Source organism: Palaemon carinicauda, chromosome 31 (genome assembly GCF_036898095.1).
Source record: "Palaemon carinicauda isolate YSFRI2023 chromosome 31, ASM3689809v2, whole genome shotgun sequence".
NCBI classification, from domain to species: domain Eukaryota; kingdom Metazoa; phylum Arthropoda; class Malacostraca; order Decapoda; family Palaemonidae; genus Palaemon; species Palaemon carinicauda.
Window position 1 is genome coordinate 33527574 of NC_090755.1, and position 14850 is coordinate 33542423.

At 41.5% G+C, this 14850-nt stretch overlaps 1 protein-coding gene and 1 pseudogene across 1 annotated transcript in view; both read right to left on the bottom strand.

The window, feature by feature from the left end:
- Positions 1-6280: 6280 nt before the first annotated feature.
- On the bottom strand, positions 6281-8834 carry LOC137624659 (uncharacterized; annotated as a pseudogene).
- Positions 8746-14850, bottom strand: part of LOC137624393 (probable inactive protein kinase DDB_G0270444) — a 228653-nt gene continuing 222548 nt past the window's right edge. Inside the window, exon 8 of the mRNA XM_068355130.1 lies at positions 8746-8902. Within this exon, the coding sequence (XP_068211231.1) occupies positions 8888-8902 (15 nt within the window). The 3' untranslated portion in view covers positions 8746-8887. The remainder of the gene's footprint in view (positions 8903-14850) is intronic.

Genomic DNA, 14850 nt, shown 5'->3' on the forward strand with positions numbered 1-14850 from the left:
CGTTTCAGGGTTAGAAGAACTGCCATGGCCTCTAGCACATTGATGTGAAAATGGCGGAACAAGGGAGTCCAAAGACCTTGAACTTTCTTGAGCTGAGAATAGCCGCCCCAACCTGATAGGGATGCGTCTGTGTGAATGATTAATTCCGGGGGCGGAAATTGAAGGGGAACTGACTTTGACAGACTGTTTGCTCTTGTCCAAGGAAGAAGTCTTTCCCGTAGAATGGGAGGAAGGCGGACTTTCCTGTCCCGGAGCTTCCGGTTCGCCCTCGAACGCCAGACACGATTGATATCTTTCAATTTTGCCTTCAGAAGAAGATCCGTCACTGAGGCAAACTGAAGGGACCCCAGAATCTTCTCTTGAAGCCGTCTGGAACTTACTTTGTCTTTGAGAAAACGTTTGGTGTTCCTTGCAATCTCTAACCTCTTGGGTCTGGGAAGACACAGAGTATGAGATATAAGATCCCATTGCAGGCCGAGCCATTGGAACTTCGATTTTGGAAGAAGACGGGACTTCTTGAAGTTGATCTGGAAGCCTAGAGATTGAAGATAATGGATGACTTTGTGAGTGGCTTTTAGGCAATTTTGGGAGGTGTCTGACCAAATGAGCCAGTCGTCCAGATAGGCTACTACTTGAATCCCTTGATTCCTGAGTTCCTGAACAGCGACTTCTGCTAGCTTTGTGAAGATCCTTGGGGCAATGTTGAGCCCGAAAGGCATCACCTTGAAGGAGTAACTTTTGTCCCCTAAGCGAAAGCCTAGGTACGGACGGAAGTGTCTCGCTATCGGGACGTGATAGTAGGCGTCTGTAAGATCGATAGAGGTGGTGACGGCCCCACGGGGAAGTAAGGTCCGCACCTGCGAGACGGTAAGCATTCGAAACTTGTCGCATTGAATGGACAAGTTGAGAAGGGATAGATCTAGAATCACTCTTCTCTTGTCTGAATCCTTCTTCGGGACACTGAACAGCCGACCTTGAAACTTCAGATGTTTCGTTTCTTGTATGGCATTCTTTTGTAAAAGATCCTGGACAAATTCGACCAGGTCTGGGGTGGAATGTTGACGAAATTTGTTCGGAGGAGGAGGTCCTTGAATCCAACTCCACCCTAGTCCCTTGGAGATGATACTGAACGCCCAGGGACTGAACCTCCATTTGTTGCGGAAGGCATAGAGCCTCCCCCCTACCTGCTGCACCTCAGTATTGGTTTGAGGAGTTGCCTCCACGTCCGCCTCGGAAGTTCTTTCCTCTGCGAAAGGCTCTTCCCCTGCCTTTGTTCTGGTTAGAGCCACGGTGGTAGCCTCTACCTCTACCATAACTCTGGGAAGAGCTATGAGCCTCGTAGGACTGGTTAAAGGCAGGGGAAGTGGCGGAGGCACCAGAAAGCTGGCTCTTAGGTAGCAGAACGGTGACATAGTCATCCGAAGGAGCCCGAGAGGTGGAGGGCTGCGCAGGGGCAACAGAAGATGGAGGAAGAGGCAGCCGGAAGTTGGATGAAGCACTCTGTTGTTGCCTGAACTGGGTGGAGGTATATGGTCTAAGCTTCTTCCTACCCCGGGCTTGATAATTTGCGGGGTCATACTTGCGTTTAGGGGTCAAACCCCAACGGGCTTTAAGGCTCTGATTAACCCTAGTGGCCTCCGCCAAGACTTCCTCTACGAGATCCTCGGGGAAGAGATTTGAACCCCAACAGGAGGACCGGATGAGTTTATTAGGTTCATGCCTAATCGTCGCCTCAGCTAGAACATGCTTGCGACATCTGCGTTTAGCAGTAGCAAAGTCATACAAATCATAATATAACGACTGTAACGTAGCCTTGTTGAGAGACTTAAAAATACTCTCCGTATCGTAAGTCAAGACTATCGACTCCGTGGATGTGGCCAGGTTTAGAGTACGGCCCACACGTAGGCGGGAATCATATTCCTGTTTAATGAGAGATTCCGGGAGACGGGGAAGCTTCTCACTAAACAAGACTGAGGCACAGTCTGCTGCAAGCTTGCCGGAGGTAAAGGTGGTATGGACGTTGTCCCAACACTCAATACCTGAGGGAAGAAGGAGGGAGATTGGATCCACCTCTCGGATGGGAGGCAAGGGCTTCTCCTCCAGAGCATATTGAAAGGCAAGCTCTGCCACCTTATTGACGCATGGAGTCAAGGTGGTCTTGTCCATTAAGAACATCGTAAAGGAGCTTTTATGAGGCGTCAGCATGGTGTTAGTGCAGCCGATGTCATTCAAAAATCTGGCCCAAACAGATTGGGCTTGCTCCTTCGGGAAGATGACCGTCTCTTTGGGGACCTTGTCTAAACGGACTAAAGCTTCCTCGGTAAGTCTGGCATAACCATGAAATGGAAATGCCAGACCCGGAGGAAAGAATTCAAAGTCCTCTAGAGGACGAGTGCCAAGGCCCTCCAGAGTCAACATTCCGTCTGAGAACGGGGAATGAAGAGCCATCCGCCAGGGGTTGTTCTTGGCAAACGGCGGGAGCTTAGAGGCATCCGGTATGAGAGAGCTTTGGACTCTCTCCGGAGCTCCTTGCTCTAAAGCCCCAATTCTCTGACCGAAGTTAGAGAACATCGTGTCCATCCTCGACTGCATCTCCGAAACCAACTTTTCCTGCATCTCCGACACGATGCGGAGCATAGCTGATTCGGAAAGGCCCGGGCTAGCAGCAGGAGGGGCGGAAGGAACTCCCGGGTCGTGAGACTTAGAGGAGGAACCAGAGGTCTTTGAAGACGGGTTCGTACCATGTTTAGAGCCATGAGAAGTCTTATGAGGCTTGCGAGCTTTGGGTAAGGTCCTTGAAGTAGACTTATCCTTAGGGGGAACCGGGTATGAACGTTGAGACGAATCACGGTCCCCAGAAAATCCAAGAAAGGAAGAGCGATCAGAAGAAGAAGAAAGAGCGGGGCTGAGGATAGGAATCTCAGCGCCGGACACACCTGCCTCACTTACCACCCTACCTGTATCCGGCTCGTCTAGCAACATCGGTTCGACGTCCAGGTTCATGGAGGCAACATTGTCCTCCAGACCTCCGGGGGCGTCCGATGGATCTTGCTCTGGGTCGATGAGACCCGTTATAGTGGCATCAATGTGGGCAATGATGGGAGCTGCCACATGCCTAGCCACAGCAGCTGAAGACTTGGCGTTGGGGTAAACCATGGTGCAGTAGTCCTCAGATAGGACGTACGGCCGCTTAGACTTTACATTCCGGGCAAACCCACCAATCCACACCTTCAGTGTGGCCCGAGCCGCAGACTTTTGCTCCGGGGATGCCTGAAATAATAGGGGGAATTATAAAAGGGAGACTCCCAATGGTCCTTCAAGACCATAGATATCTTACTAATAGTAAATAAAATAAGAAGGCCATATAGCCAACGGGACTCACCGAGTCAGATCCAAGGGTAGTGATGAGGTCGAAGCAAATCACACAGTTATCCGGGTGCCATACCACAACGTCTTCCAGTTGAACCCCACAAGGGGCGTGAGATCGGCAGACGGAGTGGCCACAAGGCTGGTGCAGAACAGCTGCACAGGCCGGCGTCAGACAATGCACCATCTGTAAAAAGAATAGTATATGAGAAACTGTAATTCTCTTAATTAGGGGCGGGTCTGGAGGACCCGGGCCTAACATAGGTCTAACACAAGATTAGAGCTTAACTGTACTATTCTTTAAATGGCCTAACATAGGTCTAACACAAGAAAAGAGCTTAACTGTACTATTCTGTTAAGTAGGGGCGGGTCCGGAGGACCCGGGCCTAACATAGGTCTAACACAAGATTAGACTGTAAAAAATAAAAAATAATTTTTTTTTTTTTTTTTTTTTTTTTTCCCCGGGCCTAACATAGGTCTAACGCAAGGTTAGAGCTTAACTGTAATATTCTTACATAGGGGCGGGACCGGGGGTCCCGGGCCTAAACATAAGTCTAACTTGAAACTAAAGTATAGCCATCCATTCCGGTCAAGCCGGGAGCATAAAAAAGGATGCAATAACAAGGAATTAAGACACATAGTGTCTGATTTCCCGGGGTGGGGTAGACCCCGGGCCGGGAAATAAAGGTATATTCAATACCAATTCCTTTTTAGAGACTCCGGGGTAGTGATCTGTCATATATAATCATCATAGGAAATGTTATAAAATAATAGGGGGGCGGAACTGTAACTAAGAACTGCCAATCGAACCCGGAGGGTTTCGTATAACATAAGCCAGAATGAAAAGTGAATATAAAATAGGGTGCACCGGGATCCAACTCTGTTGACCGGTGGCCAACCAGACTAGACAGAGACTAAACCGCCGGGCCACCCGGAGGACAAAGTCCATAAACACTTAACTACCCCCTCTAAAAGGAGGGAAGGCAACGGTCCCTTAGTGGAGGGGGGGAGAAGCCTAGTCGCCCACCTAGCTAGAGGGGGAGCGTGGGGGAGGATCACGTGATACGAGGCAGCAGGGCTACCAACTGACGATCCCCAACAGACAGATCAAACGGAGTAATGGCACAAATATTCATTATAATAATAATAATAGTGTTAAATATATGAATAAACACATAGAAAATTTTTGGGCAAGGCATGCAACATAAATAATTAAATCACAAAAGACACACCTGATGGCTAAAATAACATTGCCGCCTTAGCACGGTCGGCAGCCATAGCGATACGTAAATGATATCGGCCCAAAAATTGAACCACGAGGATTCTAAACGCTAAATAATGAATATTCACAATAACAAATAATATTTGATAATAAAAATAATACACATAGTAACACCGCAAGTGAAAATTAAAAGCTCTCAAAAACAGGAGTACCAACTGTAGTGAAATCAAGCAAGATCGGTATGAACGAAGAGAATAACTCCTATAATATAAATATTAAACGATCTAGATTGCTCAAAACACAGTAAAACCCAGCTTGGTACTTAACTTAGACGGTGTCTCCTGGGAAACCGACGAAGAAGCCATAATTCACTAGAAAATATCCAAAAATCGAGAGCACAAGAAAAATGCGGGTTACTGCACAAGTCGTGCTAAACGGAGTTGGGTTCTGAGCGGATGCATTGTAGTAGTACCGAGTGAGGTTGAACGGCTCTCCTCTATTGGGGTTCTCTGTCGTGGATTAATCTAAATAGTGCGGGACCTCTGGATTATACGCCCAATTTTATACCGACACCATTAGGTGAGCGAGCTAGTTAACCTAGCACTCCTTTACATTTTTTCTCTGGTATATTTAGCAGTAAATTACCTAAGAATAAGTGCTTAAATGGAGCTTATTCACTGGGCGGCACAGGTTCGAGCCCAGAAATATGTTTATGCCATTGAGTTTTCTCCCTTCGTAGGATACGCTGTACAAAACTGAGATGGTGTAATAAGTTTAGTTGAATGGTAACACTGTAAATCCTGCCAATTTTCGTCCATATTTCCACATTAGAAAGTCAAGAAAATTAATTGGAATGCATACCATTTTTACGTCATATTTGGCTAAGACATGCGTGTATATACTTGTATGTTATGATTTTTTTTTTTTTGTGAATACTAATGAGACAAGATAACCTATATTAGCATTACGTATATTCATTTATTACAACACCTGTTTTTACGCCTTTCAGAGGATAGTAAAGTAAGATGTATTATACTATCCTTGCGCCTTTTCCTGGTAGTACCTTAAACGATTTCATATTTAGTTCTGTGCTTTATATGAACTGCCCACTTCACTTCTTATTATTAATCTTCACTAAAATGTCTTCAAAATTATAGTCTTCCTATTACTATCGTCAGGAAATTGTCCCACCAGACATTGGAAGAGACATTCATGATGCTCTGCATCTCTTAAGGAAGCAGTACCCCACCCAGATAGTTGTACTTCATAATTGTGCACTGGGCACCAAGTCACCTCATTACTATAAATAAAATAACGATTAATAATGTCAACAATAAATATGTTACTAAGCTGTTCTTGTTTTCTTTTAGATAATAATTTTATTGTCAACTTAAACACACCCACAGCTTCATCTAGGCATGGATACATTAAAACTCAGGTACTATTTGTTTCCTTTTATGACTAGCTACAAAAATAACTGTAAAATAAAAAAAATTACATTACAACGAGAGAGAGAGAGAGAGAGAGAGAGAGAGAGAGAGAGAGAGAGAGAGAGAGAGAGAGAGAGAGAGAGAGAGAGAGAAAGAGAGAGAGAGAGAGAGAGAGAGAGAAAGAGAGAGAGAGAGAGAGAGAGAAGAGAGAGAGAGAGAGAGAGAGAGAGAGAGAGAGAGAGAGAGAGAGAGAGAGACTTCTTTATCAGTGACCAGTGCCATGGGACTTGGAATTGGCCACATTGCTATTGACATTATGGGCCAGGTTATGAGGACGTTTGGGCCTTGATGCTAGAGTTGTTGAAGGTCGACGTCCTTTACCAAGGGTAGCAGCTCCTCTTGGCATACCTGGGGTTCTTCTTGCGATTGAAGTTGGCTGGCAAGGTATCTTCCCTCGACCAGCTCCTTTTTTTCATGGAAGATCCCGTTATGTTCAAGAAACTGTTTATTTGGTTTGCTGATTGTATTGACCTTAAACGTCCTATGAACTTTTTCATACCCATAAGGGTGTCTGCATTACCAAATTTAGCACATGCTTTCACAAGTGTTTCAGTAGTCTCATGTGACTGTGAAATCATGTTTTCAATTCCAACATGTTCTTCTTTAATGCTGCTTGCTGACATCACATCATGTGTTTCAGTTTCCATCTGTGGGCCTGTACAATTATCATTGGACGAATTTCCTTCAATATAAGTGTCAATTTTCTTCAATAGTTTTTCCACTTTCTACTTCCTTAAAAGACTTGAAAAAACATTCTTTGGGGGCTTTCTCCTCACCAAGGGCTAAAACTGCCAACCGATGACGGCTGCTGCTGTTCAACACAAGCATCTGGGGCACCACAGTCATCCCTTGGTTAGCACATACAACCTGATGCTTGCAGATTGCACCATTGTTTCCTTTAATGCATGTACATATAACAATATTGAGGTCTACCACATATATTTGTTCTGGGTCACACTCACTCTGCACCTGGTATATACCACCACCCAAGGGTTTTACTGCTTCCAAAGGGAGTGTGTCTGTGATCACTTGCTTGATTCGCCGTCTGCTCAGTGCCACATCCACTATGCGCTGTCTCACGTAGGAGTCAAAAAATCTCTGCCATAAACACTACCAGCGGAGCAGTGTTGTAGGCCTTGCATTTGAAAAATAATGATAAACTAATTAATTAGATGGCTCTACATCTAAGGGTCACCTACCAAAGGCATCTTCCTACCATGAACAATACTATCTATTTAAAAAAAAAACTGTTAGCTTCCACCCTGTATGAGTTTACTTTGCTATGTGATGAAGAGTGTAGTAATGCAAGTCTCAGTATGTATTTGTAATATAATAAAACAACAATATGTTGCCTTCTGTTGATAAGATGTCTTCACGAGACTGAATTTAAATACAGAACATAATTTGAAGAACTACCTAATATTGGTAAGATATCCTCTGCAGCTAGGGTGGTCAATCTCTGACTCTTTAAGGTGTAACATCTGGCCCACCAAACTCATCAACATTAACATGGGAGTCTGCCCTGCAAACCCTTAACTGGAGGCTTTTCTTTTTATGTAGGGTCCCTGGTTGCAGATTTCAAGCAGATGGAATTGAAACTTTAAATTGTAATTCCACAGTAACAAAGATGAGTTCTGGGGGGTTGGCATGGACCATCTACAGGTGCCACTATAAAACCATTGCTAGCAGCACAAACAGATTTCTCCCCAACAACCAAGGACAGATAATACCTACTAGTGCACTTGGGTTAGAGCATAAACAACACAACACAACAAAAAGTATTCATGACAAGCAGCATCAGCCCTATTATTTATTTGTATAGCTTCCAAAAGACTGTTTGTAGTCACTTTCTTTCCCCAGCCCGTAAGCAGCTCATATGTATTTCTCAACTGGCTCTCACTCTGGAAAGATTGTCTTCCCCTGATATATGAGTCAGGCTCAGATATTTTACTGGGCAACATAGGCCATTAACCTAGGGCTTGCTGGTAACTAGGGGTCCACTGAGGACTTGTTTGGATATACCAGGGACATGGGGCCATTTGTTTCACTGTTTCCTAAAATTATTACATATTTTTGGGTTCCACTAAGGAAAAGTGATCTTGGGCCCACATACATATAAATCCAGTCCTGAGTACAGTTATGTCAAATTAAATTAAAATAAATAAATTAGTTTCAGTTAAGTTTTATCCTTACCGATTAAGAATATTATCCTTAATGATACACATTGTTGCCTCACAGTAATTGTTAGTGTGATGGCCTCTCAACACTTGCACCAGCTCTGAAGGCAATCGCCCACTCCTCTCGCCTTTGGACTAGGGTGGTCAGGTAGCTGAAATATTGAATTGAAATCACTATATAACAAGAATTATTACACATGCTTAAAGAAAGGGAAAAAAGCATATTAAAGTGTAAAACTTGATCCATATTATACAACAGAAAAAATACCTGCACTACTTTCCAAAGACTTTACTAATAGTGAGAAACGTATATTACCATTTGAAATTGGGGTATTTCTCAGCAAAAGGATTGTTTAGTAGCTTCTCCAGCAATTCTTGAAAAGCTTCTCTTGACTCTGCATAAACAAGAGATTTTACGGCAGCCATTAGTTCTTGGCGATCATTTTTATGGATGCCATGCTTGGAATCAAGGAGCCAGCGCCATACTTGTTGTAGTATGTGAAATATACATAAGAATTGCTGGGAAGTAGGCCAAGTGACTGCTAAAGCCTTCCTTTCTGCATCGCAATTGTCCGTCATGAATGACTGCGGCTTTCCTTTCCCATAGAAGAGGTAATCCCCAAGTGCTTCCTTTACCATACCAAACCCTGTAAAACACACAATAGGAAATTATATATAAATTGCATTCCAAAAAAAAAAAACTTGAAAAGCTAATACACAAAAAAGTAGGAAACTGAGAATTAAAGGATACACTATACACATTAATTTCCTTTAGTTAATGTTGCTTCATCTTGAGAAGAGGTGAAAACCACAGCCAATGGCACAGCCCCAGCTGGTCCAGCACAAAGGAATGGTATGACTGCTGTGTTTAGCTGATCAACACAGCCTGTTGCATCAATAAACACCACTTCCCCTGCCTCTCTCAGCTGCCGATGTGCTCTCATCATGAAGGGCGTAACCAAAACAACTGCAAACTTATCATTTTCATGACTACTTTTCAGAATGAGTTCTGGATGGTCTTCTGCATATTTCCTTATTGCATCAAACATTGATGGGGTATTTAGTCCTCCATGCTCACTCTGCCTCCATACTGTCCACATATACTGAACAGACTTTGGAGATGGATTTATAGATTTATTGGCTTGATCGTACAAGTCTTCACTCAAGTCCATCTTTAACAAATGGTGCTTGTATGCTTGACCTGGTGTCAAACCTGTAAAATATAAGTACATATTTTAAATACCCACCCTGTGTTGGGATGTAAGAATACTGAAATTGTATTCCTTGCTTCTTGAAAACACCAAATGGAAGGAAGGGATAGATGGGCCTACAAAATCAGAAGAAACACGTTGCTTAGTAGTACATGCAGTTTCTAATGTGATTTTCACTGCCTGTAAAAGCATTAAATGCACAATGTTTTATTATTGGAGTACTTTATTTACTTGTGGTAGCGCTACAAAGTAAAACTCATGGGGCATAATTTCAGTATATACATACTGTACTGATGGATTAGGATATAGCTTACAGCGTATTTCTAAGCTTAAAAGTAATATGTAGCAACTTTTATATCTTAAGCTTGGAGCTTATGTTAAATATATTATGCTTAGATCTTACATTATATATCTTAAGCTTAATTAAAGCTTATATTATACATCTTAAACTTAGAGCTTATATATCTTAAGCTTAGAGCTTATACTATATCTTAAGCTTTGAGTTTGTTACCATTTTTTTTTCTTTTTATAACCTCGTACTACATTTTATGCATTTGGCATTGATCGAAGAAGACACATGAGCTTCACCGTACTGTATAAGATTTCTGAAAAGAGGGACTGCAATATAGAAATGCTGTATGTATATGAGGGACTAAAATATAATATTAAAAAATAAACAAATACAAATATATATATATATATATATATATATATATATATATATATATATATATATATATATATACACACACACAGTAGGGTCCCGAATTATGCGTGTTCGAATTATACGATTCCCCTTTTCTGTGATCCCTGTTTTTCAAAAATAAATTTTCTGTATCTACGAAGCTGTTCAAGGTCTGCGAGTCAAGCCCTATATAATGTATCAAATCTATTGTCTTTCTAAGTATATTGGTAGCCCTAAATACGGTGATTTATAATAAATGTTACAAAACAATATTAACTTTACATCTTATTAACATAATTTCATAATGAATAGCCTATTAAAGGATAAAATTCCACATCAACAATGAAATCAACTGTTAACTGTGCAAGTCCAGATGACAAAATGTAAACAGAATTGTGGTTACGTTCTCGGCAATCTTTATCTTTCTCCAACCTTACGATAATTGTAGTGGTAGTGTTAATGATGGTATATTAAAGCATTATTTTTGTTTAGTACAGTATATATAAAAGCCTTTCTGGGCTCCGACCCGTGCCGCCCAGTGAAATGCTCCTTTAACATCATTTCTAAGGTAAAAACTGCTATGAATTTACCAGAGAAAAATTTGTATAGGAATGCTAGGTTGAACCCAGCTCGCTCACCTAAATAAGGTGTCTGTATAATACTGGGGCGCTGAATAAATCACAACCAGAGGCCTTGCACCATTTAGATATCTCCTGTCAACATCCCCGAACAGCGAGGTGCCGTTCAACATCCTACTACTACTAGCAATCCCACGCCAGTGACGTCACTCCTTTTAATAGCACGTTCTTTCAAACACTTATTTTGCCTTGGTGTGAATTTCGCTGGTTTTTCCTGGATTTACCTCAAGATGTCGGACTCTACTGTCACTCCATCTAAGTTAAGTACCAGATCTATGAGTTTTGAGATTTTGGAGGGGGCCTTGCCCTTTTTTGCTTATATTATAACAGCTTTATTTTTCACGACCCCGCGTGGGTCTTTCATGGCGCCCGGCTCCCTCCTATCTCTTTCTCGTTTCATTCTTAACAATTTTCAGAGTCCTCCATACTGATTGTTTCTCGTTATGAACTTTATGGGTATCCACGGTTCACACACCGTATTAATTTTTATATTGTCCTGTTATTATGATAACAGTTATTACATATACATGTGCGTATTATCGGTAGGTTGGCATGCCTAGTTGCCTTCGGGCGTTCCTATTCCACTATATTATTACTTGGATTATTTACGTTCGCACGCCACGGACTTGCTTATCATTTTAACGTCATTCGTTTGCTTGCATTAGCTCGAGGGGCTTTCATGAGTAAGATATTACATATTAGTTTGCATTTTGTTAGCACTACACTGACTGTTGGTAGCCCTGCCGCAGCACTGTCAGGCTTGGGTTTCTCCTGTCTCATGTTCGCTCCCTCGTTTGTTTTACGATTGATGTATAGTTAATTTTATTATTATCATCATCCAGCATGCCTTCCTATCTTATTTTACCATGTGTTATGTTTTTTATTGTGTTATTAGTCTTTCCGCGTGATCATATCATCGTGGGTCTGGCAGGTTGGTATACCTGCTATCGCCCCACTACTAGCCTCCCTCCCCGCCCGATACCCCACCCCAGGGTTCCCTCCCTCTCTCTCTCCCGATCGAGTTTGAGTCACTTTATAGCGGTATGTTCCTCTCCCGGGGGCATCCGCTTTCTTTGCACGGGCGGTTCCCGTTGATCTGTGAGGCTTACTATTATTATACATTAACATACATTACTTACTCTTTTCACTACTCTACCCGGTCGTAGTTGTTTTCTTTCCGTCGCTCGTTTGGCCAATGATCGGCGGGAAGTTTTCTGCTCGGTCCGTGGTACCTTGTCATGTTTTATTATTTATTAAGTTTTGTAAGTGCTACTCCCTCGGTCCCGCACGTCACGGACCCATTAAAGATCCCTTCCCCCCTCTAGTGTCACGCACCTCACGGACCTCATATTGATATATATATATATATATATATATATATATATATATATATATATATATATATATATATATATATATATATATATATATATAAAGTCTTTCGTTACGGGATCCCCGGAAGTAGCTTTTATACATTACCATCCGGTCGAGTTGTTTAGTTGCACCTCCAGAGCCAACGTTACTCATTCTTACTTGGATTAACTTTATATATTAGTCACATATATATATTATATATACGATCTTTGTTCTCGACCTTCCCTTCCCTCTTTTGATATGATCATGGTTACGGTCTGACTTAATAGATCTGTTATTTTGATATTGATATTTAAGCACTCCGGACCCCCCCGGGTCCCGAATTTGCTTACATTCAATATACTTTATGGCTATATATAATAGATTTTTATCATGATATTGACATATATATACATAGATATTTCAGCTCCGGGCCCCTAATTTGCTTTCATTTAAGATACTCATGTATCTTTTGTCTTACAGACTGTACGTATATAAAACATTTTTATCATGATATTGATATATAAATCTTCTATCATGATATTGATATCATTTAAGCACCCGGGGCCCCCGAGCCCCTATTTGCTTTCCTTCAGGAATGAATGAATGATTTAAAGTTTTCAGGCATCCTGACATCTAAGGTCATTGACGCCGGTAACATTTAATTTATGAATACAAAAGTAAAAAATGAAATAAAATAAAAAATTAAAGAGTATTCAATTAAAATCATAAAAATTGAATGTCATAAAAGTTAAATATTTTTCAGAAGACCTGCTTCTGAAAGAAATCTAAAAATGCCACTTGCATGGTAGGACACATCATTTCCAAGAATCTTGGCAAGGATGAACCTGCCACCCTCACCTCGAGCCTCAAACAAATATCTATTCCGCAAGATGTTATAATTGGGGCATTCGGTCAACAAATGCCTTACTGTTAGAGGTACTAAACAATTGTCACAATACGGTTGGTGTTGGCCCTTCAGAAGAAACTCATGTGTCAACCGAGTGTGACCAATACGGAGATGACAAAGAGACGTCTCCCATTTTCGGGGCATCATATTATACCTCCAAGGAGATATGTCATTTGTTACTTCCCTCATTTTATTGCCATCTTGACTATCCCATTGCTGTTGCCATTTATTGCAAACCAATTTCTTGATGTCAGGTAAGAAATCATTACAGGGAATGGGATACCTTCTTGGCAGCAACTCGGATGCAGCCTCCTTAGCCAGTGAATCTGCCTTCTCATTCCCGAACACACCTACATGTGCTGGAACCCAACAAAATTGAACTGTTATACCTCTCCGTCCAATAAGGAAAAGCCATTCTAAAATCTTTAAAACTAGAGGGTTATTAGAATTAAAAACTTCCATAGCTTGAAGGACACTCCTTGCATCACTAAAAATTGTAAAATTACCCTCCTTCTCCAACGCTATTTTCTCAATAGCAGTTAATATGCCATACAGTTCGGCAGTAAATATGGAAGCGGTCAGAGGAAGTGCACCTCTACAATTAAAACCATTACTATGTACTCCAAATCCAACGCCAGCATCAGATTTGGAGCCATCAGTATAGATAAAAGTTGATCCTCTATGTTCTTTAACATGTTCATTAAAAAGAGACCTGGCTTCTATGTCTGACATATTCTTCTTATCTCCAATAAAATATTTACAAAAAGATATCTCTGGTAACTTCCATGGAGGCGTTGATGATACCTTGAATGGAAGTACCTTATTTCTAATTATATCCAGACTATTTAATAATCGTTTCACCCGAAAGCCATAAGGTTGAGGAGATTTTGGGTGCAACTCAAAGTATGATGCTTGTCTTACAAGGCTTGCAGTCTGAAAGGCTAGAGAGTTAGGGAGTCTTTGCAATCTAAACCAATACCGAAGAATGGAAGACATTCGGTAAAGGTCTAGAGGTAACTCTCCAGCATCAACAAGGAGACTTGGGATAGGCGAGGTTTTAAAAGCTCCAGTAGACAATCTAATACCTGCATGATGTATCGAATCTAATATTTCTAACCGGCTTGGGGTGGCTGAAGAATATACCTCACAACCATAACTAATTTTGGAAAAAATCAAGGCCTTGTATAATTTTAAAATAGTATTGCGGTCTGCCCCCCACGATGTATGGGACAATACTTTTAAGATATTCAGAGCTTCAACACATTTAGCTTTTAATGCTTTTAGGTGAGAAACCCATGTCAGCCTACAATCAAATATCAAACCTAAAAATTTAGCTTCTCTTGCACATGGTATCCGTTGACTTTTAATGTATATATCCGGGTCTGGATGTACTCCCCGGATACGACAAAAATGAACAACGGTAGTTTTACTTGTCGAGAACTTAAATCCATTCATGTCAGCCCACTGGATAATTTTATCAAAAGAGAGTTGGATTTTTCTCTCAACCATTGCCATTCTGGTGCCAGCAAATGATATTGAGAGATCATCCACAAATAATGTTGAGAGAACATCCTGGGGAATGGCTGAGGATATCCCATTAATTGCTAGTGCAAAAAGGGTTACACTCAGCACACTACCCTGAGGAACTCCTTCTTCCTGGCACTTACTCTCGGATAGAGTTTCCCCAACTCTCACTTGAAAAACTCTACGTGAAAGAAATGCCTGAATAAATAGTGGCAGCTCTCCTCTCAATCCCAATTCATGAATGGTTTTAAGTATACCATATCTCCATGTGGTA